Source organism: Lepisma saccharinum, chromosome 3, assembly GCF_977018435.1.
Source record: "Lepisma saccharinum chromosome 3, izLepSacc3.1, whole genome shotgun sequence".
NCBI classification, from domain to species: domain Eukaryota; kingdom Metazoa; phylum Arthropoda; class Insecta; order Zygentoma; family Lepismatidae; genus Lepisma; species Lepisma saccharinum.
In genome coordinates, this window is record NC_139231.1 from 136,632,092 (window position 1) to 136,658,525 (window position 26,434).

Genomic DNA, 26,434 nt, shown 5'->3' on the forward strand with positions numbered 1-26,434 from the left:
AATAACTACTAAACAAAATGCCTAATGATATTTTTGGCCATACAAGACATGAAGATCACAGTGATGAGATTCTGATGCTTGATGTCAGAGTCAAGAAATTAAGAAGTGATTTACAAGCTTTACAAACCACACTCAATGCCAGTCTTCAATTAGAAATTACAAATTTGCAATCACAATGCATGGACCCTCTTCTTAAAATTGATTCTGAACTCAAATTATTGCTTCAGAAATATACTGATTTGGCCACATTAGATAATTTTCAAAGTTTGGAAGAAGCTGTTGCAGCTCTTCAAGCCAAATTTAAGACCCAGGCCACCAATTCTGAGCAATTGAAACAACAATTGGAAGAGCAAATAAATAATGTCCAGGCACAGCTCCAAACAATTGTCAAAAGCATAAAATCACAAGAAGATTTTGATCTTGTGATTTCCACTCTAAAGGAACAGATTCAGTCACTCCAAATACCTAATCTGGACCCTCTGAACAATGCCATAGCCGAGGTTAAAGAAAAAATTGAGACACTTGAAAATTTTATGAACAATTTGCCATCTTCTGATGCTTTGAATGCAATAACTCGGAGTGTTGCAAATATTAAGCTGCAACTTGAAACATATGAAGATTTTGGAAAAATTCAAAGTTCCATAACCCATCTTGAAGGTACAATAGCAGCAGTGCAAAGTGATTTGGCAAATGTACTTGAATCCCGATTGCCTGGGATTGTAGATACCCTTGTTAGTGTCCAGCAACAAATCACAAAGCTTGAAAACCTCAACACTGAATCTGAACTGTCTCATTTTCATCACTTGATAGATGATATCCAAACAAAACTTGAAATTTTACAACAATCCACACCCTCTCAGGCAGATATAGCCCTGCTCCAAAATGCTATGCAAAATGTGGCTGATGCTTCTGAATTACACAATGTAAAATTGGCACTTGAATTTTTGCAAAATACAGTATCAAATCTGCCCACATCACAGGAACTTAAAAATATTAAGAGGGCAGTGAATAGGATATTGAAATCAGAAGATATCAAGAATATCCAAGCAGAGATCAAACATCTCACCCAGACAGTGGCCACTCTACCAACCAATCAACATATTAATGAACTGCATGCCCTGTTTGAGGATATCAGAAGACAGGTCCATGATCTTACAGCTCAAAATTCAAAATTGGCAGTTGTTGAAAATTTGCAACAAATTGTAGCTAATATCAAGCAACAGCTAGGGACCATGGAATCCAATCAAGCAAATGCTCTGTCTGTTTTTGCCACCCAGCTTCAAGAAATTGTGCAACAATACAAGAAACTTGTTGTGGACATAAAAATAAAGCCAGGCCATGATGATGTTGTTAGAACTATCAATGAGCACCTTGAATCTGTAACAAGCAGATTGCTCACAGCAGAAAAGGAAATAACAGGCATAATCGAGAATCCAAAACATTCAGTAATTCTTGAATTGTACAGCATCCCCAACAAAGAATATGATTCTCCATTTACACCAGGTGGCAAAATATATATGCTGTCCCCTGCACAATTTTATTACCAGTTTTTTGTTGGGGGCACATTGAGACCAATCAAGATCAAATATTGGCTACAGCCACAGGCACACCACTACCCTACCTTATCAATAACAAATGCTGATAACAAAGTAAAAATCACCCGTGTAGAATTGGAGGATTTTACAGACCCCAATACATTAGAAACAGCCTATGTTGAAGATGATGGCTCTTTGGAATTTAAAATACATATTGGAGACAAATTATATTTAGAAAATCCTGCAGTATCAGCTGCTGAACACCCCATAGTTGCAATATTCTTGTTTACATATTATGTCTAGACAAATTATTGTTGATGAATTACACAGACAGGCCCGACATAATTTTAAGAGACTCCCAGTAGTCACAAAGGGCATAGATGATTTATGGCAGAGCGACTTGATTGAAATGGCAAGTGGGCAGTTGAAAAACTTAGACAAAATCAACAAGGGCTACAAGTATCTACTCACTATCATAGATACATTTTCAAAATTTGCCTGGGCTGTGCCACTCAAATCCAAGACTGGAAAATGTGTTACAGAAGCTTTTAGAACAATCATCAATCAGAGTGGAAGATCCCCGCGCTATTTGCAAACAGATAATGGCAAAGAATTTTATAATTCAGTGTTTCAACAATTTATTAAAAGCCAGGCAATAAAACATTATTCGAGTTACAGTGATCTCAAAGCCTCAATTGTAGAGAGATTCAACAGAACCTTAAAAAATCTTATGTATAAACAATTTACACTGCAGGGTAATTATAAATGGATTAATATTCTTCCAGAACTTCTACAAAAATATAACAATTCTGTCCATTCCACAATCAACATGAAACCCTCTGAAGTAACTTCATCTGATGAGCAAAAATTGATCAGCACTGTTTATTATCCTAGATATCAGCCAACAACAAGAAAGGCCAAATACAAGATTGGTGATCAAGTAAGAATCAGCAAATATAAGCACTTATTCAAGAGAGGCTTTACAAGAAACTGGAGCACTGAATTATTTACAGTGGTTCAGGTTAAACCCGGGACCCTTAACACATATATAATAAAGGATCACCGAGGAGAAATTCTCAAAGGCAGGTTTTATGAACAAGAGCTCAGCAAAACTAAACAGCCTGACACATATCTCATAGAAAAAATTATCCGCAGAAAAGGCAACAAGTTACTTGTCAAATGGCTAGGACTCCCAGAACACAGCTGGATCGATGCAAACAAAATAATAATATGAGCACCTGGGATGTTATAAAGAGGCTGCCAGAACCTGAACAACAGAATAAGAGAAATGGCAAATTGTTACCTGATAATATTAGGTGTCTTATTGTTGGGCCATCTGCTTGTGGTAAAACTACACTAATGGTTGATAATTTTTTATTGGCACCCAACTGGTTAGACTGGAAAAACAGGCACTTGTATATTTTTTCTAAGAGCTTGGAACAATTAAAATATCAGCAGCTAATGAAGCTATATGATAGATTGGATATTGCCACTTTTGAACCAGATGTTAAGCCACTTCATGACTGTCTCGATAATTCTGTTGTTGTGTTTGATGATATTATATTGGATAATCAAAACAAGGTTAGAAATTTCTTTACACAGGGCCGGCACAAAAACATTGATTGCTTCTACCTGGCACAGACTTTTTCAAAAATACCCAAGCAACTGATCCGGGACAACAGCAATTTTATATGTGTGTTTCATCAGGATCATACCAACCTCAAACACATACATGATGAATATGTAGGTGGGGACCTGAGCTACAATGATTTTTCTAAGTTTTGCAGCAGGTGCTGGAACCAGGACAGTTATGGGTTTGTCACAATTGATATGACAAGAACACCCAACAGTGGCAAATACAGAAATAAAATCAACAATTTTCTAGACATTGAAACATAAATAAATAACCATGAAAAGGCCAATTATTGATGATCTTAAGTTAAGAGATTATCTTGTAAAAAGATTTAAGGGATGGAAATCAGAGAACCGAGGAATTTATGAAAAACACAAACAAACAGAACAGCCTGTAATTGATGCTATTAATAATTTAGGTAAGAATATCAAAACTGTTACAGAGCAAAATCAAAATTTGATCACAGAGCTTGTACCTGTAGCTGCAAGAAACATATTAGATTATCCATTCACCCCACTTTCAAGTATTCATACACCTAGTCCTATTGCTCCTAGAAGAATTGAAGCTACTCAGGATCCTATTGAATTGGGTCTTCTTGCTCAAAAATATTTAACCACACCTAAAGACAATAAAGATGAGGTGTTTGGCTTATATGCTGACACAGAGCTTGATGGCAGCATCATACATAGAATTGGCAATTTCAGAGTAACATTTATGGGAGATGATATAATTGTATATTCAGAATCTCGTCTTGGAGAAAAAGGTGCTTTTGTTAAGTACTCCGGAACACCTGGATTGTGGGAATTGATGACTAGGAAAAGGCCTGGCAGCTATACAGATCAGGATTATGAGGATTACAAAGAAATATTAATAAAATCAGATGCTCTATACCAGAACAATGATCCCACACAAAAAAGAGTCAAGTCGAGCAGTGGGGCAAAATACAATAATTTAATCAAGCCCATATGGTCTCAAATCAAGACTGGCAGTGGAATCAAACAATACAACACCCTGCCTAAAGAATTTGTGTGGGTTGATGATGTCAGGAAACTTGTAGATAGGTTATTGGTGATAGCTGGGGAGGAAAATGCTGGGAACCACAATTTTTACAATGAAAAGGTTGGAATTATGGACATGATAAGCACCAAATTGTCTAATTTTATAGTGAATGACACTAAGGGGATTGGATATCTTATAAAAATTATTAATACTCTACCACCTAAATTTTGGAATATTTCTGAGGGTCGGGGCCTTGTTAATGACATTATAAACAAACTGCCATTTGAATTACATATTCCAGGCTATCAGTATTGTGGTCCAGGCACAAAATTGGACCATAGATTAAACAGAGGTGATCCTGGTGTTAATCCCTTAGATGCTGCTTGTAGAGACCATGACATAGCATATAACACACATTCTGATCTTGACAAGAGACATGTTGCAGACAAGAAATTAGAAGAGGCTGCATTTGGTAGATTTGTAAGCAAAGATGCTTCTTTGAGTGAAAAAATAGCAGCATTGGGAACCACCATAGCTATGAGCACCAAACAAAAATTGGGGTGGGGGTTGTGAATATGTATATAATAAACCTACAATGAAGGCCAAGGGTGTTATGTATCAAATACCTTATGCAGGTCTCAAATCTCTTAAAACTATTGACAGTCTTTTAACTAAAAAGCAGCGCAAGAAAAAAAATTCTTGTATTGCCAAGGGCCATGGTATGAAATTGTTGCTTAGTACCCCTCAATTAAAAAAATTACAGCAATCAAGAAAAAAATCACATGTAGGGGGATTTATATTTACCATCCCTGCCATCTTAGCTGCTCTCGGGGCTGTTGGGAGCTTGGCTGGGGGATCAGCCGCCATAGCAAAAACAGTAATAGATGCCAAGAAAAATAGGGCAGAATTAGATGAGCAGAGGCGCCATAACCTGGCTATTGAGAAACAAGGCAAAGGTGTTAAAAAAGCCATGAATAAGTTTAAAAAAAACAAGAGCCGCTTACAAACCAAGATATTGAAGCTTTAATCAAGCCACTGGGCATCAAACATTTTAGAGGTGTGTACATGTCTGATTCTTTACCAGAACAACCACTCAACAAAGAGTGTGGCATTGTTAATTTGGATGAGTACAAAAATCAGGGCACTCACTGGATCTGCTATCTTAAATATTTAAAAGATGAGGCATTTGTGTTTGATTCATTTGGAGGTGTTCCACCTGAAAATTTAATAAAATATCTAAATTCAGCTAATCTTTATTACAATAATGCCCGTGTTCAAAATTTCAAAGATGTTAATTGCGGACATTTGTGTTTATCTGTTCTTAGATATATGTCTCAAATAAATAAACCATCAATTGAAGATTTTCAAAAAGCCTTGTGGTATTTAAAACATCATGGGGGTATTCCATCTCACCAGCCAAAATTCAATATTGAAACTCAAATTACATGATGACATAGTGTATCCCAAAACAATAGCTCTCAGAGCATTTTATGGCATGTACTTAATCCCTAATATTACACACCACAACAACAAAATTGCAGTAGGGGATGAAAAAATTGTCATCACTCCAGGGCAATATAATCTGTCCACTCTAAATGCTCAATTACCCAGAGGTATAGTATTAACTCAAAATTCTGTCACTCACAGAGTAGAAATTGTATCTGCCACAGAAACAGTGGATCTGGGTACCATAGGAGAGCTGTTAGGCTTTGAGAACAACACAAAACTTGAACCAGGCATCAAACACACTGCTATGAATATACCTAAATTCTTGGCCATAGAGACTCTGAATATTCACTGTAATGTGGCTGAGGGTATGATCACCAAATCAAATGGCATAGGCACTCACAAACAAACTGGCATCATTGCAACATTCAAACCTAATTCTGAATTTATGGAGCCGATCATCTACAATCCATCACCAACATTATATTTTCCTGTGTGTCATAACAGAATAGATTATATTGAATTGATGGTCACTAATGAAAAAGAAGAATTAGTTGATTTTGCTGGAGCCACAACAACTGCAATCATAGAGATTAATATTTAAATAAAAATACATACAAGAAGAAAATGGAAAATATTGAGAGTTATGAGCTACAATCATTCCCCCCAAACAGGAGGACATTTGCAAATTTAAATCAACCCAACACAGAGATTGAGGTTGATCTTGATGTAGGGGATGGATTTATACACCCCCACAGAGCAGATCTATACATCAAATTTGATGTTGTAAAGCTCGATGGAACAAATTATCCGGCAAATTCAAATATAAGACTTGTAGACAATTTTGTGCCTCATCTGTTCTCTGAAATTGAGATCAGAAAGCATGGCGTTGTTATAAACAGAGTGGATTATCCCGGCATTACCTCCACAGCTTTGGCCACATTAAAATTATCCAAAACCGAGGCTTCATACTACAAAATCGGTGGATTTGAGGCTGGTGATAAGATATTATCTAAAAACCACACAGTGCTGTTCCCTATGCGCCTATTGCCAGGATTCTTCTCAGATTACAAAGAAATTATGTGGAAGGGTGGGTTAAGAATTACATTTAGAAGAGCTGCAAATGATAATAATGCCTTGATGAGGTACAGTGCAATAAACTCTACAGGGGAAGCTCTGCCTAATACCCTACCTGATGAGGGCAAATGCATTATTCAGACTATGGAGTTAAGAATCCCTGTTGTTGAATACGAGGCCAGTTATGCTCTTAAATACAAAGCAGATATAATAAAAAATCCACAGATTCCTCTGCAATTTTATACATATCAATGTGTACAGAAGCCCGCATCTGGTACATATTATGAGTTTGATGCTACAAATTCATTCTCCAGCATACAATACGACATGCCTGATTTTGTAGTGGTACTGTTTCAAACTGGGAGACACAACAATCAGGAAAAAAATTCAAGTAAATTTGATAACTGCAACATCAAGAACATTTATCTTAAAAATGGCAGAAATGAGGTATTTCCTAGAGAAAATTATAACTTAGACATGTCCAAGGATGATTTCCTCAAATTATATGAGGCATTTTCGGCTTTCAAAAGGGTCACTACAGGCAATACTGACATGTATTACACACCAGATGAATTCAAAACACAGAGACCCATGTTTGTAATCAATGCTTCAAAAAGGAAACAAGTTGTGGTGAATGACAGAACAAATATTAAAATTATCTGTGAATTTCATGAGGCATTACCTGATGACACCATATGTAGTGTTATTCTCATAGGTGAAAAATCATATGTTTATGATGTAAGAAATGAGAGGGTCACAGAGCAATTCTAGAAGATATTTGCTCTATTATCCTGTTGTACAACACACAAACCTCAACTGTTTATCAGCTAGCAGTTAATATCTTATGTGTGGGCAGTTGTATATATTTCAATCTTATACAGAACTCAAACCCAAAGCCCCTGATTACAATGCCACAATATTAACACGTCTCCAAATAGAATATGCCCACATTTTACTGGGTTCTGAAGACCTTGATACAGACAAAATTGGATTTTGTTTCTGTCATAATATTTTCCAAGTCTTTGCCTAGGCTTATATTATCAGAATAGAATTGCTTTCAGCATGAAGAGGGGCAGTTCATTGCCACTGTGTGAAAATATGTATTTTTTATCTCAATAATCTTTGTTACACTTTTACATGTTGCAGACATGTTACACTTTTTCCCTGTCGCACAGAAAGATTAATGGCCCCTTCAGTGAATCGCACAGAAAAATCATTAATGCTCCCCATCTAGCCGTGTAGATTTTATCTCTTGCGTGCCGGCAAGGCATGGAGGCAATTAATTATGCCTACCCGCTCTTCTTCTATTGTATTGAGCGAGTGGTTATAAAACATGAGAAAATAAGAAAATTGAGAAATTCAGTTTTTGTACAATATATTGTTGTAAAACATTTTTTACCAGGGTTTCAGATCTGGGGGCTATCAACTAGCAGTAATTATTCTCAAAATCTCACTTGTAGAGATATTATTTTGCCACATGTATTTCAATCTTAAATATTTTATCAGGACTCGAACCCAGAGCCCCTTGTTTACAAGACAACAATATTATCATTTTGCCATCAGGGGAGGCTTCACATTTTATGAGGACTTAAACCCGAACCTCCACACCTGAAGAATTGGGGTATAGGCCCCTCTTGCCATTATCTTAAGTATGGGCAAATCTATCTGTTGAGCCCTCGTCTTTTCTACACTAGAAATTCAGAATTTCTTAAAAATCAGAGCATATCACACCTGAAAAATTGGGGTATAGGCCCCTCTTGGCTTTGTTTCAAGTGTAAGCAAATCGGATTGTTCAATCAAATAGCCTCTTCCTTTCTACACTTATAAGTTGAGTTTATAATATTGTAAATACAACTACTATTACTGCTATTATTGTTTTTATTTTTGTTGTTATAATTATAATAATAATAATATTTTTTTAAAATTACATACATTTGTAATTTCCATATTCTGTATATCTATATACAATTTGCATAACTATACTTAATATTAGTTCATGTAGGACAAAAAGCGGCTTTAGTTATATCCTGTATACTCCTTCGAACTACATTTAATTGCTACCTCTAAATATTTTTACAAAAAAACATGTGTGTTTATTTATTTCTTTTTTAAGGTAGCTGGATTTTGTGGATCGAGCGCGGAGGATTTTATGAAGAAGCTTCAGGAGGTCAAGAAAGGTATTCAAGTGGCCACGTCAACTGCTTCCGCTAAATAGATGAAGATGATTTTGTTTTCACAATTATACTTGGAATTTAAGACTGCGGGAACCAAAATAAAAGGTTTAGTAACGAATTATTCAATTTAATTTCAACCTAGATACTAAGTTAACACTAAGTTGTAAATTTTCCATTGAATCAGTTGTTGTAATGTTTATTTTGAATGCAGAAGCGATTCAGAATCAGTATTGCATTCTAAAATGACAGGCATATGGAGTCGCCTTGCACTGGTAATCGGTCCTTGTACTCTCTCATCACAAACTGTAAACTGGTAAGCAGTGGCGTGACCAAAGGAGGTTGGAGAGGGATATAAACCCCTCCCCTTTGACCCAGTATTCCTAAAAAAGAGATCGTCAAAGGTAGGAAAAGATGGCAATATGAGGGCTAACTACAAAAAATTATGTATGTAATCCTTCCCTTTTGAAAATCCTGGGCACGCCACTGCTGGTAAGGTATAAGTAAATACAATACAAACAAAATTATATAGAATTTGTGTCGTTTCAATCTCTAGATTGAAAGTTTCATCTCATATTTTTCACATTCTTCATACGAAACTTGTAGATAGTCGCTTCAGTTGTACAAAAAAATAATAATATATATATAATAATAACCCCATATGTATGTCACATAAGTATGTTATGTTCTGTGAAATAGTCGCATAATTAGCTGAGCGTATTGTTCCGCAACACTCCACCCTTACCGGGCCGCTTCTGGTAGGAAAAACCCAAATAAACAACTAAATAGGCTCGTTAGTCCTGGGTTCCCATCCCGTTCCTCACCAGAGCGCTCGGAACCAAAGAATCAATCACAGGCAAGAACTTACTGAAATTAATGTTGCAGGGTGATTTCTGAAAACTCGCAGAAATGGGCTTTATACATTTATTTACAATTTAACAAAACAAGGCTCGGATTCTTCCAATAATTCTCTAAGTTACATTATTTACATTCCTCTAACGTGAGTCCCACGGCAGAACTGCCAAGTGGAAAGCTGAGCATCGGCAGAACTGCCTCGGGATGCTTTTTCTCAAGGGAGGCCACTGGAGCCCGAAGATCGCTCTCCCTTCTGCTATCCAGTTCAAAAACACACTCTCCTGTCCTCTGACACAGGCCATATTTATACTTCCTCCCGCGTCGCATGGGGGAGGGCTGAAAGTTCAAACCTTATTGGCTCTTATAAGCTACACAGAACCATGGAAGAAACCCAAGCATACAGAATCATACACAATCACAAAAAAGAAACAAAAAAAAAATACTGTTTGTAACAGTATTATACTCCCCTCACCGAAAAAAAAAAGGGTTACCCCAGGTAAGTCTGTAAGTCCAATGTCCTGGTGAGGTTTGCCTGAAAGAAAGAAAAACACGAACACCGTCCACTTCACTTCACTTCACTGACTTTACACTTTCCGGAATAAGTCTCTCCGAATGTTCCTCACTGCATCCTGTGATCTCTGGAACCGGTGACATCCTAATTCATCGTCGTGAAGTCCATTTCCAGGTGTGGGCTGTTTGACATCCATGGCAAGGACGTCCTCTTCCAGGCGGCTTCCTTCTTGTGAGGTTCTGGGATCGAACCTCTTCCCATCTACTCCTAGGGTAGGAGTAATATCCAGCACGTGGATTCGCGCTACTTCTCTGTTTAATTACTACAGAAAGTGCAAACACTCGCGAGTAAATATGTGCCTCCGAATAAAAATAAACTTTTAACTAATGGAGATTTCACTTAGAACTGTCCCTTTAAATAAACTCTTTTCTTAGGGATGCGGCAAAGGAGAAAAGACTGGTTTGTTATGGTCTACCCAGCTGTTTCCCCCGAAACTCCATGGGGTGTCTCTGGGTCAGCTGACCGTTCTTCCCGGCGCCTTTCGTTTCCACCAGAAACCGTACGTCACGCTTCGGGCATCTTTTCACCTGGTTGTTTACTGCTAATGCGATCAAATCCAAAGTTTCTGACCATTTTCTGTGTTCCCTGCAAAACTTGGCTATCGCACTCTTTACTGTCTTAGTTGCTGCTTCTGCGAGATCTGCTTGTGGACTGTATGGAGTAATGTAAACGGGTTTGCAGTTGATAGTCTTGAGTACTTGACGAAACAAGCGGCTACGAAACACACTTTGATTGTCACTGGTAAACATCGATGGAAAACCGTAAAGATGACAATATTTCAGTAATGCATTGGAAATGGTCCTAGCCGTCAGTGTTGTCAAAGGTGACAAAAATATGTGTCTCGTGAAAGAATCTTCAATGAGAAATACGTAGCGATAACGCCCCCTAGAACTGGTCGGAAATGGTCCAAACAAATCTCCGTACAATTTCGCCCCTGGACGTGGCTGATTGCGACTTCTCATGAATCCCATCTTTTTACAAGAATCTGGATTGTATCTCAAACAGGTGAGGCATGATCTGCAGTAATCTCTAACATCAGAGTAAACATTTTTCCACGTAAACTGTTCCAAAATCTTGAACAGTGTCTTAGCTGCTCCTGGATGTGCGGCGTGAACTTCGTCATGGGATATTCGCAGCACTTCCGGTTTCAACGAATCCGGTGTCGAAATCTTTTGCTGCTGTCCAAACACGGGAAACATCCCCGTCCCTTCTTCTATGTTTCTGTAGAGAATCCCATCTTCATCCAGGTAAGAAGTGCTCAGATGAAAATCGAAAACTTTCCTGTTCAATTTCTCATCCAATTGAACTTCCTTTCCCTTAAGGCACGCAATTAACAAAGACAAATATGGGTCCTTCTGTTGCTCTCTTGCCCATAATCGCTTATCTTCCAAGTCTATATTGCCGGTTGTTATTTCATTTACTTCCAACTTCTTTGCATTAGGTTCTATTGCTGATTGAGTGCAATTGTTGATTTCGCCCCGAGGCACAGGTGTTACATCACCAAGGAGTTAAACAGAATCGGTGTCAGGGTTGTCTCTCAAAAGACGCTTGAAGAAAACAGAGCAATACAATTCTTCATCTTCGCTGTTCCGTCCATCATCCTCCGAAGTAGCTAGTGCCATTACATCTTCCTTAATGTCCACTAAGGTTACTTTCTCTTGTTCCGTTTCCCGCGCAGCCGAAGTACCGGGACTCGAACCAGAGTCCTCTCTTACCAGGCAAGTAGGCTTCTTTCTCTTCCTTTTTTCCTGGAACTTTCTGAATTTCTCATTCACATCCTTCAGGACGCTAATCGGAATATGATTTTTTTCCTTTCCTCGCCGATAACCCTTTCTTTTCCCTGACTTTTTCGGTTCTGGGAGTTTGCAACACTTCTTTGTCGCGGTTCTCTTCTACGTGAATGACAGTGGAAGACAGGAGGTTACTAGTTTTCTTCTCTTTCTTCCCAATTGTATCAAAGGGAATAATATCGTCCCTTTCATTCAGAAAAGCCCAACCGTTCAACGCGGGTGCAATTAAAATCTTCGCCCTGGCCATAAAACTTCTACCGGCGATCAGGTCATTCTGGGGATTCTCCAAAACAAAGAATTTCTCTCGGACCCGTTGACCATAGAAAGTTACATTGAAAAAGACGTGTCCCACAGTTGTTGTTTTCCCTTCAGCTAACTGCACATTCAGTTTGCTATGACGTAATTTCGCCCCCTTTCCTTCCAATTTCCGAAATAAAGACAAACTCATGCAGGATATATTAGCCCCGGTATCCATATACATAGGGATCTGAATTCCATTTATTTCTCCAAAAACGAAAGGTTCCTGAATTTTACTATTTGACATCTTTACTGTCGAACTACAGGCGCGTCTCACTGCCACGCCCTGTCCATGACGTTCTTTTGACTCTGAAACATTATCTTTCCTTGCAGCTTTGTGGAAACTCGTCAGATGTGCAGTTGATTGACAAACGTAACACTTGCGTTCTTTGCCAGACATTCTTGGGTGGTCAGTAGTCGCTTTTTTCTCCCTCGAAACAGCAGGGGGTTCCTTCCCTAACCTAGAATATTTCCCAGGGTCGAGCACACGTAGCAGATCCTTCCCCGCGGCGCTACTCGGCCCTCTAACGGCTACCATTCCCTCGGACTGAGGAGGTGTGGCGCCTCTCAAGGCAAAGTTAATGATTTCTTGTTCTGTTTCATACTGACGAAACGTAGCGTTTTCCAACATCTCTCCCTGTAGCTTCAAAGCATACTCGTGAAGCTCTTTCATGCTGTTGAAATTCTGACATCTTAATCTCTCACGATACACAGGGTTACATTTACGCCGAATAAAATTAACCTTCTCTTCGACTGAAGCGGTGGATTTTGCCCTCTCGAACCATCTATCTATCTTGCGAATATAGACTGCCAATGACTCGCTCTTTAGCTGAAAGCGAGAATCCAAGAATCGCTCTAATTCCCGTTCGTGATCCAAACCATGAAAATTCTTGAGCAACAAATCCCTGAATTGCACATATCCTTCAAACGGGCTTGCAAAATGAAAGAATTCCTTCGCCTCTCCTTTCAACGCTAACGGAAGATGATAAAGCAATAATTCCTCTTCATTTATGCCCAAAAGATCCCTGTATGCATCCAGTTCATCCAAAAAACTATAAACTTCCATCCCTTTTGTTTCCCCATTAAAAGTCGGTAACTGTACTCTAATGTCGTCTGGAAGAATCCTCGGCCTGTTTGTTACCCTTGCATTATTTTCTGTACCCATTGTTGGCGTCGAAATAGTTTCCCCATAGTCGCATAATTAGCTGAGCGTATTGTTCCGCAACACTCCACCCTTACCGGGCCGCTTCTGGTAGGAAAAACCCAAATAAACAACTAAATAGGCTCGTTAGTCCTGGGTTCCCATCCCGTTCCTCACCAGAGCGCTCGGAACCAAAGAATCAATCACAGGCAAGAACTTACTGAAATTAATGTTGCAGGGTGATTTCTGAAAACTCGCAGAAATGGGCTTTATACATTTATTTACAATTTAACAAAACAAGGCTCGGATTCTTCCAATAATTCTCTAAGTTACATTATTTACATTCCTCTAACGTGAGTCCCACGGCAGAACTGCCAAGTGGAAAGCTGAGCATCGGCAGAACTGCCTCGGGATGCTTTTTTCTCAAGGGAGGCCACTGGAGCCCGAAGATCGCTCTCCCTTCTGCTATCCAGTTCAAAAACACACTCTCCTGTCCTCTGACACAGGCCATATTTATACTTCCTCCCGCGTCGCATGGGGGAGGGCTGAAAGTTCAAACCTTATTGGCTCTTATAAGCTACACAGAACCATGGAAGAAACCCAAGCATACAGAATCATACACAATCACAAAAAAGAAACAAAAAAAAAAAAAAAATACTGTTTGTAACAGTATTGATTGGTCGGCTCTAGGGGTGTGCGGGATCCCGAAAAGTCGGGACCGGGATCGGGAAAAAAAATTCCCGTCCCCATCCCGACTTTTCGGGATCCCGAACAGTCGGGGAAATACCGTATTGTCATTTTGAAAGTGTCTGGAACTTATCGCGAATTGTTTGTTTTTATTCCAGAAATGCAAAAACAATTACTTAAGTTGAAAATGACGTGTAGAATTCGAGATTTTCTGAGCTTCGGGAAATTTCGAACATTTCCCGTCCCGAAAATTTCCCGACTTTGTCGGGAAATGGCGAATTTTTCCTTCCCGAAAGTCGAGATTAAAAGAACTTCCCGTCACGATCCCGTCCCGACCAAAAACGTTCTGTCCCGCACACCCCTAGTCGGCTCACAACCTTGCAATCAAAAGTTTAAAAGACAATTTGATCTTGATGCTCTGTTAGTCTACTTGGGATTGAACCTGGAGATTAAAGTGAGATCCGAACAACTTAACAATGTGCGCTACTGGGGATCGAATCTATGACCCCTTGATAGCAAGGCAAAAGCGTTAGCACTGCTCCATCGGGGAGGACCATCAAAAGTTACAGGTTTGAGTCTTTGCCTGTCCTTTTATCAATATATTCTTATCACCTCTTACCCTCATTGTCTCGTTTAAACTAAAATAACATTAAAAGGAAGTTAAATAACAAAATTCTACTGTTGGATCGAGTATCTAAAGTGACAGTAAACTCGATCAACATAGCATTTTCACTACACTGTGCTTTTATTGGATTAATTTTACAAATGTCAATCATCTTCATCATCTTTGTCTTCATCATCATCGTCATTTTCTTCAGAACTTTCCGTTTCATTGTCAGCCACTTCTGAAGAGATACGAAGCAGTCCTACGAACATGTCTTCTACACGAACACAGCTTCCATTGTTGGGCATAGGTTTTATGCCAAGAAGTAACGGAAATATTTGATAGTCGTCAATTATTCGAATCGGAGGATGTGAATGTCCTTTCTTAAAATCTGTAAATAAACATGGATATTTGTTGTAACAAAGTTAGACTTTTCTTATGGTAAAAGGATTACGGCCCGTTTCGCCTCATCCCATTTCACCTTATTGCGTTTTCACTTCCCCCAATACAATTTGAAATGATTTATGTGACACAAACTTTCTAAGGCGAAACGGGGCATCCCATTTCGCCTTACACACAAAACATTTCCCACCAGGGAATATTATCGACATGAAGGGTCATTATTATTACCTAACCTAACCTAACCTAACCTACAATTTGTTCGTAAAAATAATCGTCCGTACACGTACCTGTACACCTTTGGAACAGGTGTCAGTGACTCCTCTAGCACACGTTTCTTCATCTTATCCAGAAGTGTTCTACCTGCGATCGTTCCTGGAGTAGAATCGTGTTCGTGTGTTCCACATGTAGATAGTACTTCTTCCCCCGACAGGACAATGGGATCCAAGGTAGGCAACATCACAAGCTCTGCGCTCCCATTATGAATTACCCTTCAAGTCGATAATATTCTCAGGTGGGAAATTTTTTGTGTGTAAGGCGAAATGGGATGGCCCGTTTCGCCTTAGAAAGTTCGTGCCACATAAATCATTTGAAATTGTATTGGGAGAGGTGAAAACGCAATGAGGCGAAATGGGATAAGCCGAAACGGGAGGACACTGGTAAAAGTAATTAAAACCTGACCATACACTATAAGAAGTTGCCGTTGTACAGGGTTGAAAGAAGATGGTGTTTTTTTTTTTTGTTTTTTCTTTAAGAAACAAATTAAACATTCATATTTTAACTATGTTTATATGTTTCAAACAGTGTTTTAAGTACATGTTTAAAACAAAACAGATATCAAGAAAATCTATTTTCTAGCGAAAATGGTTGTTAAAGAATAGTTACTGCCATGAGATGAAGATTATCCATATTTACAAGATTAAGTTTGTCTCTTAGGAATATTCAGTTAGGAAGAGCGAAACGTTTTTAAAAAGTTTTGTTGTGTAGTGTACATGTTCTTTTTTAGGAGAAAGGTTTATTTACGATTAAAAATGGTAAGTTCGGGTATTTTTTCAAGGGGTATCACATAAAATTTAGAGACCAGTTACAATTAGGACGACACCCACGCCAAGACCAGGAGGATGCCGGTGAATCTCAACATACCACTGAGGTTTCACACACGTCTTCGAATTGGAACCGTACTTACTTGGTCCAATTCCAAATAATATGGCTCTCATATCTCTGTTACAATACATCATATTGTTTTAAGTTCGCTTTACGCACAGATAGGGCAGTCGGAACTTATTCTGCAGTTGAAGGAGGGAATGAGAATTGCCCCGTCGACAGTCAAATGCGAAACTGTTTCATTCAAAGTGCATAGCGTCATCCTCTATTAGGGCCCCTTGTGTTGTTCTACGCATTTTTTCATTATTTCAAACGTCATTTAATTTAGATTACTAATCAGATAAACATAAATAGTAGCCATATGTATCTCTTGCGTTCATCAGTTCATCTATTATTATTATTATTGTTATTATTATTTTACTTTACATTTCCTGTAAATGTTACGTACAAATTGCTTTAATTCATGTTTTCATCCCAGCTACGTAATAATTGATTGAAAATTTTAGCGAGATTTAACATTTAAAATCGATGCAGTGCATTTTGAATTATATAAATGGTTATGTATGGTCGGAACGTTACAAGCTTTGCAATTTTTGTGAGAATGCTTGTCTTTGTAAGTTTGTCTCTTTAAGTCGCCTTTCTGCCACTTTTGGCTAATCACAACGACGAGGGTGTGATGGTTAGGTGAAACTGCCGAAAGGACGCTCACACAGAACACTCACGACCAGACCAGGATTCGAACCCGTCCACCGAGTCCATGTGAGGATGGCGGTGAATCTCAACATACCACTGAGATTTCACACACGTCTTCGAATTGGAACCGTACTTACTTGGTCCAATTCCAAAAAATATGGCTCTCATATCGCTGTTACTCGACATCCAACCATGGTTCCCCTTCAAAGGAGGGTACTTGTCGGTACTAGGGATTTGCAAGGGAGGTCTAAAGGCTGCTATATGATAGCCTGGAAGAGAAGAAAGTGATATATACATTACTATAGAAGTAATAATTGCTTGATTGAGTGATTTGCTTTAATTTACTTCGCTTTTTGTGCCACTTTTGGCCAAGTTGCGAAGATGGGGATGAGTGATGACATGATGAAATTAATGAATGGACACTCACAAACATCCATGCTCAGGCCGGGATTCGAACCCGGGACCCCTGGCGCCGTAGGGCGATGTGCTAACCACTCCGCCACGGGGGCCGGCAAAAGTAATAATAATAAGACAATCTACGTTAAGATCGTTTCGCTAAATATAAAAATTCACTTGTTTTGTATTTCCCTAAATGTTGAATAGAATGCGTAACTCTAGTGAAACAAGTCAGTTCATAATATTTATGTGAGTTTTTGCGTCGCACAGAGAGAAAATGTGATATTTCACGTTTTTATTTTTTTCCTTTAGTTTATGCTTGTTGGCTGTGTAAGGATATCTGAAAAAATCTCTGTTATTTTATATTAGATTATTGTAGAAATAAATATTGGTGTTTATTCCTATTTATTGCATTTTTGTTCCAACCATTTGTAAAGCATACATACGAGTACATGCATTATTTTACTTCTTATGTTTTTGGCTGCGCAATACTAGCTACTCCATAGTTCCAGAGGGGTTTTGCGCACCCCTTGCTTTCAGGTCCGAACCCCCGTGAGCACCCTCAATAAAAATAATATAATAAATTAAGCATGAAAGTTTATTGTAATGCACATTTATAATAAAGCTTCCCATTTCCGGTGGCGATAAAGATGTCGAAAGTGTAACATGGTGTAAGTTTAGTCGCAATTAGCAGTCAATATTTTGGTTATACACTATTATGGCACATATAATACGAGGTTGGATAGATATTAACAATACAATTTTATTGTGTGTGAGCCATACATCTACTGCACAGTTATCAAAGATGCAAAAACAATATTATAAACGTAAGTGTAATTTTTCACTACAAAAGATTGTACTACTTGTAATAATAATGATAATAATATGAGTCACTATGTATGAAGATAAATAAATATACAAACGACGGTGTTTTATCGATTATATAAATGAACGTACCCCTCATAGTAAGTTAGGCCTACACCCCATACGCGCCCCTGGATTCCATTTTGGCTAACGTCGAAGCCTTGTAATCAAGGGGTCCTGGTTCGATACCTGTTGGAGGCACGAACCCACTTTATGCTGCAAGTCCAGTCCCGATTAGCCTATCTGTGCACAAAATGGACTTAAAACCGAAACTCTGGCACCGTATAGTATGTAAGAGTATGTGGCATAGAATTGTGACATATTGGCGTGGTTAACATACCGTCTTCGGCCACGACCAAAAGATCAGGGGTCAGGTCACCGCCTCTGAAGTGAAAATTGTAAGGAACACCATCTCTTGGGTACACAACCAATCCCTCTACATCCAATAAGGCTTTGTGCATCTACAATTAATAATAATAATGACGGTAGAAACAAGCATCAAAGTATAATTTATTGAGAATTTGATAAGTAGTTAAATTGGATTAATTTCATGGAAAACTTATGATCACGAGTTAAAATAATAAAAATACTAATTTGACTCTCAAATACAATCTCTCTTTTGAAAGTCCAGCAATACTGTTTGTAAAATGTAAAAGATAAATGCTCTTATTAAAAACTTTGCATTTGAAAAACACTGTTGAACAGTTTTCGTCTCATTCATAAGCTATCCAAGAGCACAGATCAACTCAACTAACCAGTACCACAATGTGGTAGACTGACTCTTCGGTTGTTTCAATTCACACGGTTAAGTCTTAAAATTAATCTTGTAATTTAATCCAATAAAACATGTATCACTATTGACTTATCGTTTATGTAAATGCTTGATAAGTATAGTAGTGTAACAGATGGATCCACAAACCACCATTACAACGAGTCATTTAGGTAATCTTTGCTTCATTAAACGCCAGAGCTCTTTGACATTGGTAGATACCAACTGGAAACCCTTTTCACCATACAGATGTCACGGTATAACAGTGTTTCTGCGAATCAGAGGGATGAGCAAACAGATAAGTCCAGACCATTGGCTAAAGAGGAGTGCCTAAACCATAAAAGCTGAACTATTGCACAAATGATAAACACAACGTGTTCAAGGATCTCTAGAAAGAGAGATGTGGTGAATCATGTGGTAACTAAATAAGGATAATTGCCCAAGAACCAAACATGGGATACTCTGATAACCCAACACGGGCAAACATGAGAAAGTGGACTTAGACATAAAGAGCCACTGGGATTGAATGACTTTGGGAAGGTCAGAGACAGGATGACACTTTGCTATAAGAACCTCCCAATGTAGGAAACAGCATGCCTGTCCAGAAAAATAGCTGCCCGTCACAGGACTGCGCTGGCTGTGTCTCAGAGCTTAGGTAAAGCACTTCATACTTGCTAAGATGATCTTACATAATCTCTAACTTCTAACAGTTACTCCTAGGATCGTTTAGCTAATTTAGAACTTAAAATATTATTTGTCTATGTATTCAATGTATGAAAATATGAACCAAGTGTCTCTATGCTTGAGAATCTTGGCGATTTGAACTACGCAACTCATGTAATGTCTCTCAACCCCCAGATAATTACAGGGGGACATCACAGTATTATTACCTTCTTTGCTTGCTCAGGTGACTTGGCATGAATGCCCGCTATACCACCGAATCCTACGACCTTCTCAATGTCATTGACATCTAATACTTCCGAGAGATCAAGATCAATCACTGACGACTCTGGTCCCACGCTGCTCAATCCATGATCGGATAGTATGATAACGTTTACCTTTAGAGAGTATCAAAAGAGAGAGTTCAATTACTCCATAAACAGTAGAAAAATAATTTTGTTCCATCTTGGTTAGACTTAGCTACTAGCAGTAACAGTGATTGGGTGCCAAAACTGGAGGGGCAAGAACAGTTTAGTTTCCGTTGGTAGATGAGGCTTAGCATTAAGAGGGCATAGTGCGGAGACAAAAAGTAGGGGGCATTGCTTACTAGTCATTATAATCTTAAAACTAAAACCAGCTCGTATGTAACATTTAAGATGATCTGCTGATTTCCCTGCTGTAGTTATTACTTACAAGAGCGTTTGAATTTCTGGAAGTAACATATTACTCATGCAAATAATAAAAATTCAAATATATTTTACGTGGGCAGAATTGATTTATCTTTGATATTAAAAACAATATATAATGTATTTATTTTATATTTATTTTTCAAAAATACAAATTTTGGTTTTGGTCATAATTTGGAATGCTTTTACTGATTAGAACTTAGAAGTTTTTTCACATATACTTCTTCTATTTAAAATTTAGTTCTCGTAATCCTAATACAGTATGCGTCAAAATATACAGTACTGAAATGAAAAGATGAACAAAAGTAGAAGACATGTTACAATATAGTGACTGGTCTATATACAACCCAAATAACAATCGTGCTTTTGGGTTGCATAACTATCAGGAAACCTACGGTTAGGTTAGGTTAGGTTAGGGCATGTGGAGTGGACGATTGTCATTTGGGTTGCATATAGACCAGTCACCTTTTTCAAACTCGGTTCACCTTCACGACCGCTTCCGTCTGAGCGGAAATAATGCTCAACTATGAATACTTTTCCCTCCGTCGAGAGACCCATTTCCAACAACCTTCTTTTTCTCTGAAGACATTAGAAATATATCAAATTTTTTGCAAGGATCAAGGAAGATTGAAGATACCAATCATTGCAGTTAAACTGAAACGCTTTGAATTGTATTTACCTTTGTCAGCGAAAGCATAAACATAGATAGATTTATTTCGTCCATGAATAACTTGTTTGTATTTACATGCTGTGATATTGGATATGTCAGTTTGTGTTTACAATATAATAATACACTAATAGCATAACTAAGGTTACCCTAAAAAAGAATTCTTAGAGTAAACTGTACCTTTTTCTGTAGACCTGCTCTCGTTAAATTTTGCAGAAGTTCCATCAAAATTTTGTTTAAGTGATCCAATGCAATTTCCATTTCCTCTGAATCGGGTCCCTGGAAGTGGCCAACTGTGTCTATGTAGTCCCAGTAGCTCTGCAGAGATAAAGGATCTACAAAAAATTACACACACTGACACACACGACGCAATATACATAAAGCTATAAATTTAGGCATCTGAATGTTATTTTATACATCACTACTGTTCCTTCTCTGGTTAGTGTTTTTGGATAAGGACCAATCAAATGTGAATTATAATTAACTTTTATGAGAATTGTTCATAACATAATTGTATTTGCCTATTATGAATGATAATGAACACCTGTGTTTATAATTGCACATTCATATCAAATGTGCTGTATTTGAGAGAAAAATTGCTCAGTATAAAGTGTGCATATAAAAGAAAGACCCTTCCATGTAGACTACATAAAACATTCAGATATTAATCTGAATTAATGTTTTTTCTATAAAATTAAGTATCAACACAATCGATTCTGCGCAATGTCAGAACTCAAAATCCACTCAAATATATGTAAGGTCCATAAAGTAAAAATCACAGTAGTATATGTACTGGACCAATAATTGCAGCATATTCTTCAATGATGTAATGTAATTATATACATTTTGCGAAGATTACTTCAACTTCCTAACGTAAAAACCTTTTGTGTGCATCTTTATTCATTTGTAGGTTATCAAGTGTTAAATATCTCCTAGAATTCTTCCCTCTATATTTTTGTAATACCTGTTCCGTAAATTATAAACAAATAAAGACACATGCATACATACCTAGGTACATGCATACTATGTGCGTATGTTGTATGGTGTGTGTGTGTGGGGGGGGGGTTGTAGAGTGTCGCCGTTCTGCTCCAAAATATAACTCGAAACCGTGAAACTTAACATCTAGAATCAGATATAACAAGAATCTACTTACAACAACGAAATCTGATCCATTTTCAAGTTGCTTAATGTTTGAATACAAACTTTCCCTGTACGCTTTGGATTGTACGTTCGTATTGAGATAATTCTTTTGCTTGCAGAATTCTGGTACTTCCCCATTGGTTTCGTGTACTGTACATCTGTTAAAACGAAAGTTGACTAAGTGTCTAATGATGATGATGATTATAATAATAATATATTGTTTATATATAGGGTCTGTAGTAAAGAAAACTATGAAAATAATCACTAAAAATATACTTTTATTCATCAAACCAGGCTTGAGAATCTTGTAGAGGTCAGAGAGGGCTTCTTGCGGTACGATATTCCCGTCTGCACTTTTCAGTTCGAGGCCAGTAAGGTTCTCAGCAGGAGTGGGGGAACCGCTTGCGTTGAGAGGTGGAAAATACTGCTCCCCTCCCCGTTTCACGGAACCAGCTCCTGTTCTGCCATCATTACAATGCCACACTGCTCTGTTCCGCACGAATCAGGAGAGGTTTCCCACGGCCCGAACGCGACCGACGAAGCCTCCTGTCCCGCTCACTCACTCCTTTCCACTGCTGTACCGCTGCAATCCACAAGCGCATGCACTGTGTGGAGCAGGCGATGAAAACAAGTTCTCTTGGGTAAGTGAAGACTCGATAGGGCTCGAGCAAGGAACGCGTGAGAGGGAAAGGGATTGCATGGAGAAGAAAACGCGAACGAGCTACCAGCCGTACCACTGAGCACTGCACGTCGTTTCCTTGCAATCAAGGGGTTCCGGGTTCGATACCCGGTGGAGGCACATTGCACAGTGGTTCGGATTCCACTTTAAACTGTAGGTCCAGTCCCGATTAGCCTATGTGTGCATAAAGTGGACTAAAACATCAATTCAAATAAAAAAAATTCAAATCACTGCGCACTGCTTCGCTCCGCCCACAATGGTTATCTCGTTTTCTACCGTTATGCGCAGCGTCGTTCCACAGATTGCTGTAAAGTGGGGATGAATCTCAAGAAAACCCAGTTTAACCTGCGTAACGTTCATTAGAACAATTTGATCACTAAAACATAATTTCGAGTCACGTACATAAATCTTGTCAATGGTGCGGAAGATTCCAGAAATTACATGTGGAGGGGCGGGAGGGGATGGCCCTAGGTTTGCTTATGCTTTCTTATAGCCCTATACTTTGTTATATCTTTTTGCATTTGGCGTTCTTCTCTATTCAAAAACGAGGGTGAGGGGGAAGTATGACCCCCCTAATATCTCATCTGGACACGTTACTGAATCTAGATGACTAAAGTTGTAAATACAACTAAAAGAAAAGGTTTCCTGTGCAAAGAAAACACCAAACAAGTTTATACTAATTATTTAATTAGTTGGTTTATTTCTATGAGCTCCTACCTTGATAAGTTCATCATAGCCACACTTAAACCTTCTCTAGATGCTGTTGTCCAAATGGGTTCAATGTTGTACCAGAAAATGGATTCTATCGCCATTTGGAAATTGCTTAGGTCGTAGCCCATTTTGGTCGTCTTGTTGTAAACATAATTGTCCAATATGCCGTGAGATTCTGGATAAACGCCTGAAATAAATGTGAATTGGTAATTGTATTCATTATGCCTGTTATACAGCATGCGGGGTAAAGGGTGGGGGAGAGTAAACATTTTCAGATTTCTACATTACGATCTCACAACAGAAGTCGATTATTTAATTTTGAAAAATATATATTTGCTTGTGATCATGTTTTTGGGAAAGATTTTACATGACAATAGTACAAATACAAAATGAAAATTTTAAAGTCAGCAAGTAATGATAACTATAATATTTTTTATTCCAGTACATTTGCGGGGCTAAAGCCCAATTGCACTCCAAAAATACACACACACTTGCATAGAAGTCCTGGTGGAGCCTGAATTTTCCTCAGAAATTTCTACGTAAAATTTTACTTTTTGGGAAAATTAAAAAATTGAAAACATTAGTACTTTACATAAATCTTGTCGACCAAGTTTTAAAGCATCCAATAAATTGTTCTTTAAACATGACATTGAACACAGTTTAAATATATATTTTATCGAATCTCAAATAATATGCTGCTTTATTTTTATTACACAAATCAGCTGATGCGGATAAAGACAAACAACAAATAAATGCACATAAAATAACACACTGTCGAATTCAGAGAATTTAATACATTCCATAAACGCAATTTATTGTGTGCTAACGTTTTTAATCGTAACTATTCTTTGTGACACATTTATCAGATCGATGAATATTGGAAAATTATTATTTTCAAAATTACCTGTTATAATCGACAGCCAAGAGGGGAACGACGTGGAAGGAAACAGTGGTTCTACATATTTCACTTTCACTCCGTTCTCTTCGATAATATTGAAAGCCGACGTGTTTTCCATCTGATCGAAATAATCCCAACGGAAACTGAAGAAAAAGGAACAGCAGAAAATAGTGAATTAATTATTCATTGTAGAACGAAAAAAATTAGAGGTTTTGGATAACTTTATTTTATAAACCTAAAAGCAAAATAAACAAACCTCTACCTTACACACCTTAATGGTCAGTAATGGGCTTGTTACGACACTCGTATGGTGTAACTAATAAATATTACATGCTGGTTTATTAAAACGTAAATATTCCTTTCTCATAACTACCAACGTAAATTTGGTTGTTTTTGAGCACCTTTTCCCGTGGTAACTTTGTTATCCATGGCATATGAAACTGAATTTTATAACAGGTGCCCCTCATAGTCTTCACGCTGTAAATATCAAATTTTACCAGGTTTCCCATTCGAAATACCGCGGCTCAAAGTTTGAAGGAAAAAAATTAAAGACGAGCATTTCCAACGAGCTATAACTTAAAGAGAAAAAAACCATTTACAGAGCTCAAATATTTTCTGCTTAAAATTTGGATGTATATCTTCCATCTAAAAATAATTATAGCTCTGATATTACGTTCCTTCTCTGCTAAAATAAACCCTAAACTTTGAGTTTTGTAGAAAAGTGAATATTAGTTTTGGAGCAAATTTCACGTACAGGGCATAAAATGAAGCTTGAAATGTACTGAAAACAATGTTTCTATGAATTTTCTTAGCCGAGTTACCTAATTTATCACAACTGTCTGCAAAGGCCAGAAACAAAAATAGCCGCCATTTTTAAACAAAACCAAATAAAAAAAATGCCTGTTTTGAGCTACCGTTACATAGGGTACAACAAAAAAATATTTTTTTATGGTCAAGCAGCATTAGGAGTATTTTTACAACACACAAGAAGTTGAATACATACCCGTCTATCATTAGGAGGAGAAGAGGATAGTGTGTTTTTCTCGGGAGGTAACAGTACTTTCCCTTCGGTAGCGAATCAGTGTAGTGTCCAATGAAAGCGACAATGCCGAAGTACCACCACATTCTCAGAAGCTGCAGAATAGACATGAAAGGATGAATGCAATAGAATCCTTTGTGCGTAATTTTTAAAGACTATTGAAACTATAAACGATTAAGTTGTTGTCAATATTCGATTAGTTATTCTTTGAGCACCAGATGACATCCAAGAGTTCCCCTCTAGACTTACACATTTACTATGTCCACGCACACATACAGACACACACAGTTTGAGTTTTAAGTCCACTTTATGTACAGATAGGCTAATCGGGACTGGACCTTCAGTTTAAAGTGGGACGAGAACCATTATGCGCCTCCAATGAGTATCGAACATGGATTCGCCTTGTAATCAATACCCGATGGAGGCACATAGTGGTTCGGATCCCACTTTAAACTGTAGGTCCAGACCCGATTAGCCTTACTGTGCATAAAGTGGACTTAAAACACCAAATCAATCAATCTACAGGCGTAGATTGTTAACCACAGTGTTTGTAGCTACAATTTCCCGTGTTCGAATCTCGGCATGGACATAGGTGTTCCTTGCGAGTGTCCCTTCATCAACATTATCATTACTTCACTGATACACATCTTCGTGATTAGCCAGAAGTGCAGAAAAGCGAAGTAAAATAAACAAAATCAATCAATCAATCAAAGCTATACAGTTTCCACCAGAGTGTAGTGTAACTGATCTGCCAATTTTACACTGCTTTTGAACGAGCAAACACAACCTAAGGCTTCCCATATATTTCGCCACTGTTCACTTACGTTCGCGAGAGATCGCATCTGAATGGTGAGCTGCAATGGAATGGTATTAAGAACATCTTCCCCCTTGTCACCAACTAGAGATCTCTTCCACATCTTAGA

General features: G+C 38.0%; 2 protein-coding genes across 2 annotated transcripts in view; one reads left to right on the forward strand and one right to left on the reverse strand.

Moving 5' to 3' along the window:
• LOC145986022 (thioredoxin-2-like) overlaps window positions 1-8,948 on the forward strand; it is a 35,024-nt gene extending 26,076 nt beyond the window's left edge. Inside the window, exon 4 of the mRNA XM_083120194.1 lies at window positions 8,804-8,948. Within this exon, the coding sequence (XP_082976320.1) occupies window positions 8,804-8,905 (102 nt within the window). The 3' untranslated portion in view covers window positions 8,906-8,948. The remainder of the gene's footprint in view (window positions 1-8,803) is intronic.
• A 6,022-nt stretch (window positions 8,949-14,970) lies between these two features.
• LOC145985687 (glycerophosphocholine cholinephosphodiesterase ENPP6-like) lies at window positions 14,971-26,434 on the reverse strand. Its single transcript, XM_083119755.1, has 10 exons — window positions 26,336-26,434; window positions 25,476-25,606; window positions 24,479-24,615; window positions 23,581-23,761; window positions 22,198-22,342; window positions 21,225-21,362; window positions 19,922-20,089; window positions 18,603-18,723; window positions 17,140-17,271; window positions 14,971-15,197 (listed from the first exon to the last, which is right to left on the reverse strand). Exons 1-10 carry the CDS (start codon window positions 26,426-26,428, stop codon window positions 14,971-14,973), a joined length of 1,473 nt encoding a protein of 490 aa, XP_082975881.1. The 5' UTR covers window positions 26,429-26,434.

Excerpts from the sequence above, each read along its gene's own strand:
- LOC145985687 (XM_083119755.1), bottom strand. The coding sequence starts at position 26,428 with ATGTGGAAGAGATCTCTAGTTGGTGACAAGGGGGAAGATGTTCTTAAT. Across the intron at positions 17,272-18,602 it reads TTTGGTCGTGGCCGAAGACG|GCTATCATATAGCAGCCTTT; the intron begins GTATGTTAACCA and ends CTTCTCTTCCAG. Across the intron at positions 15,198-17,139 it reads ATTTTTTGGAATTGGACCAA|ATTTTAAGAAAGGACATTCA; the intron begins GTAAGTACGGTT and ends GTTTATTTACAG.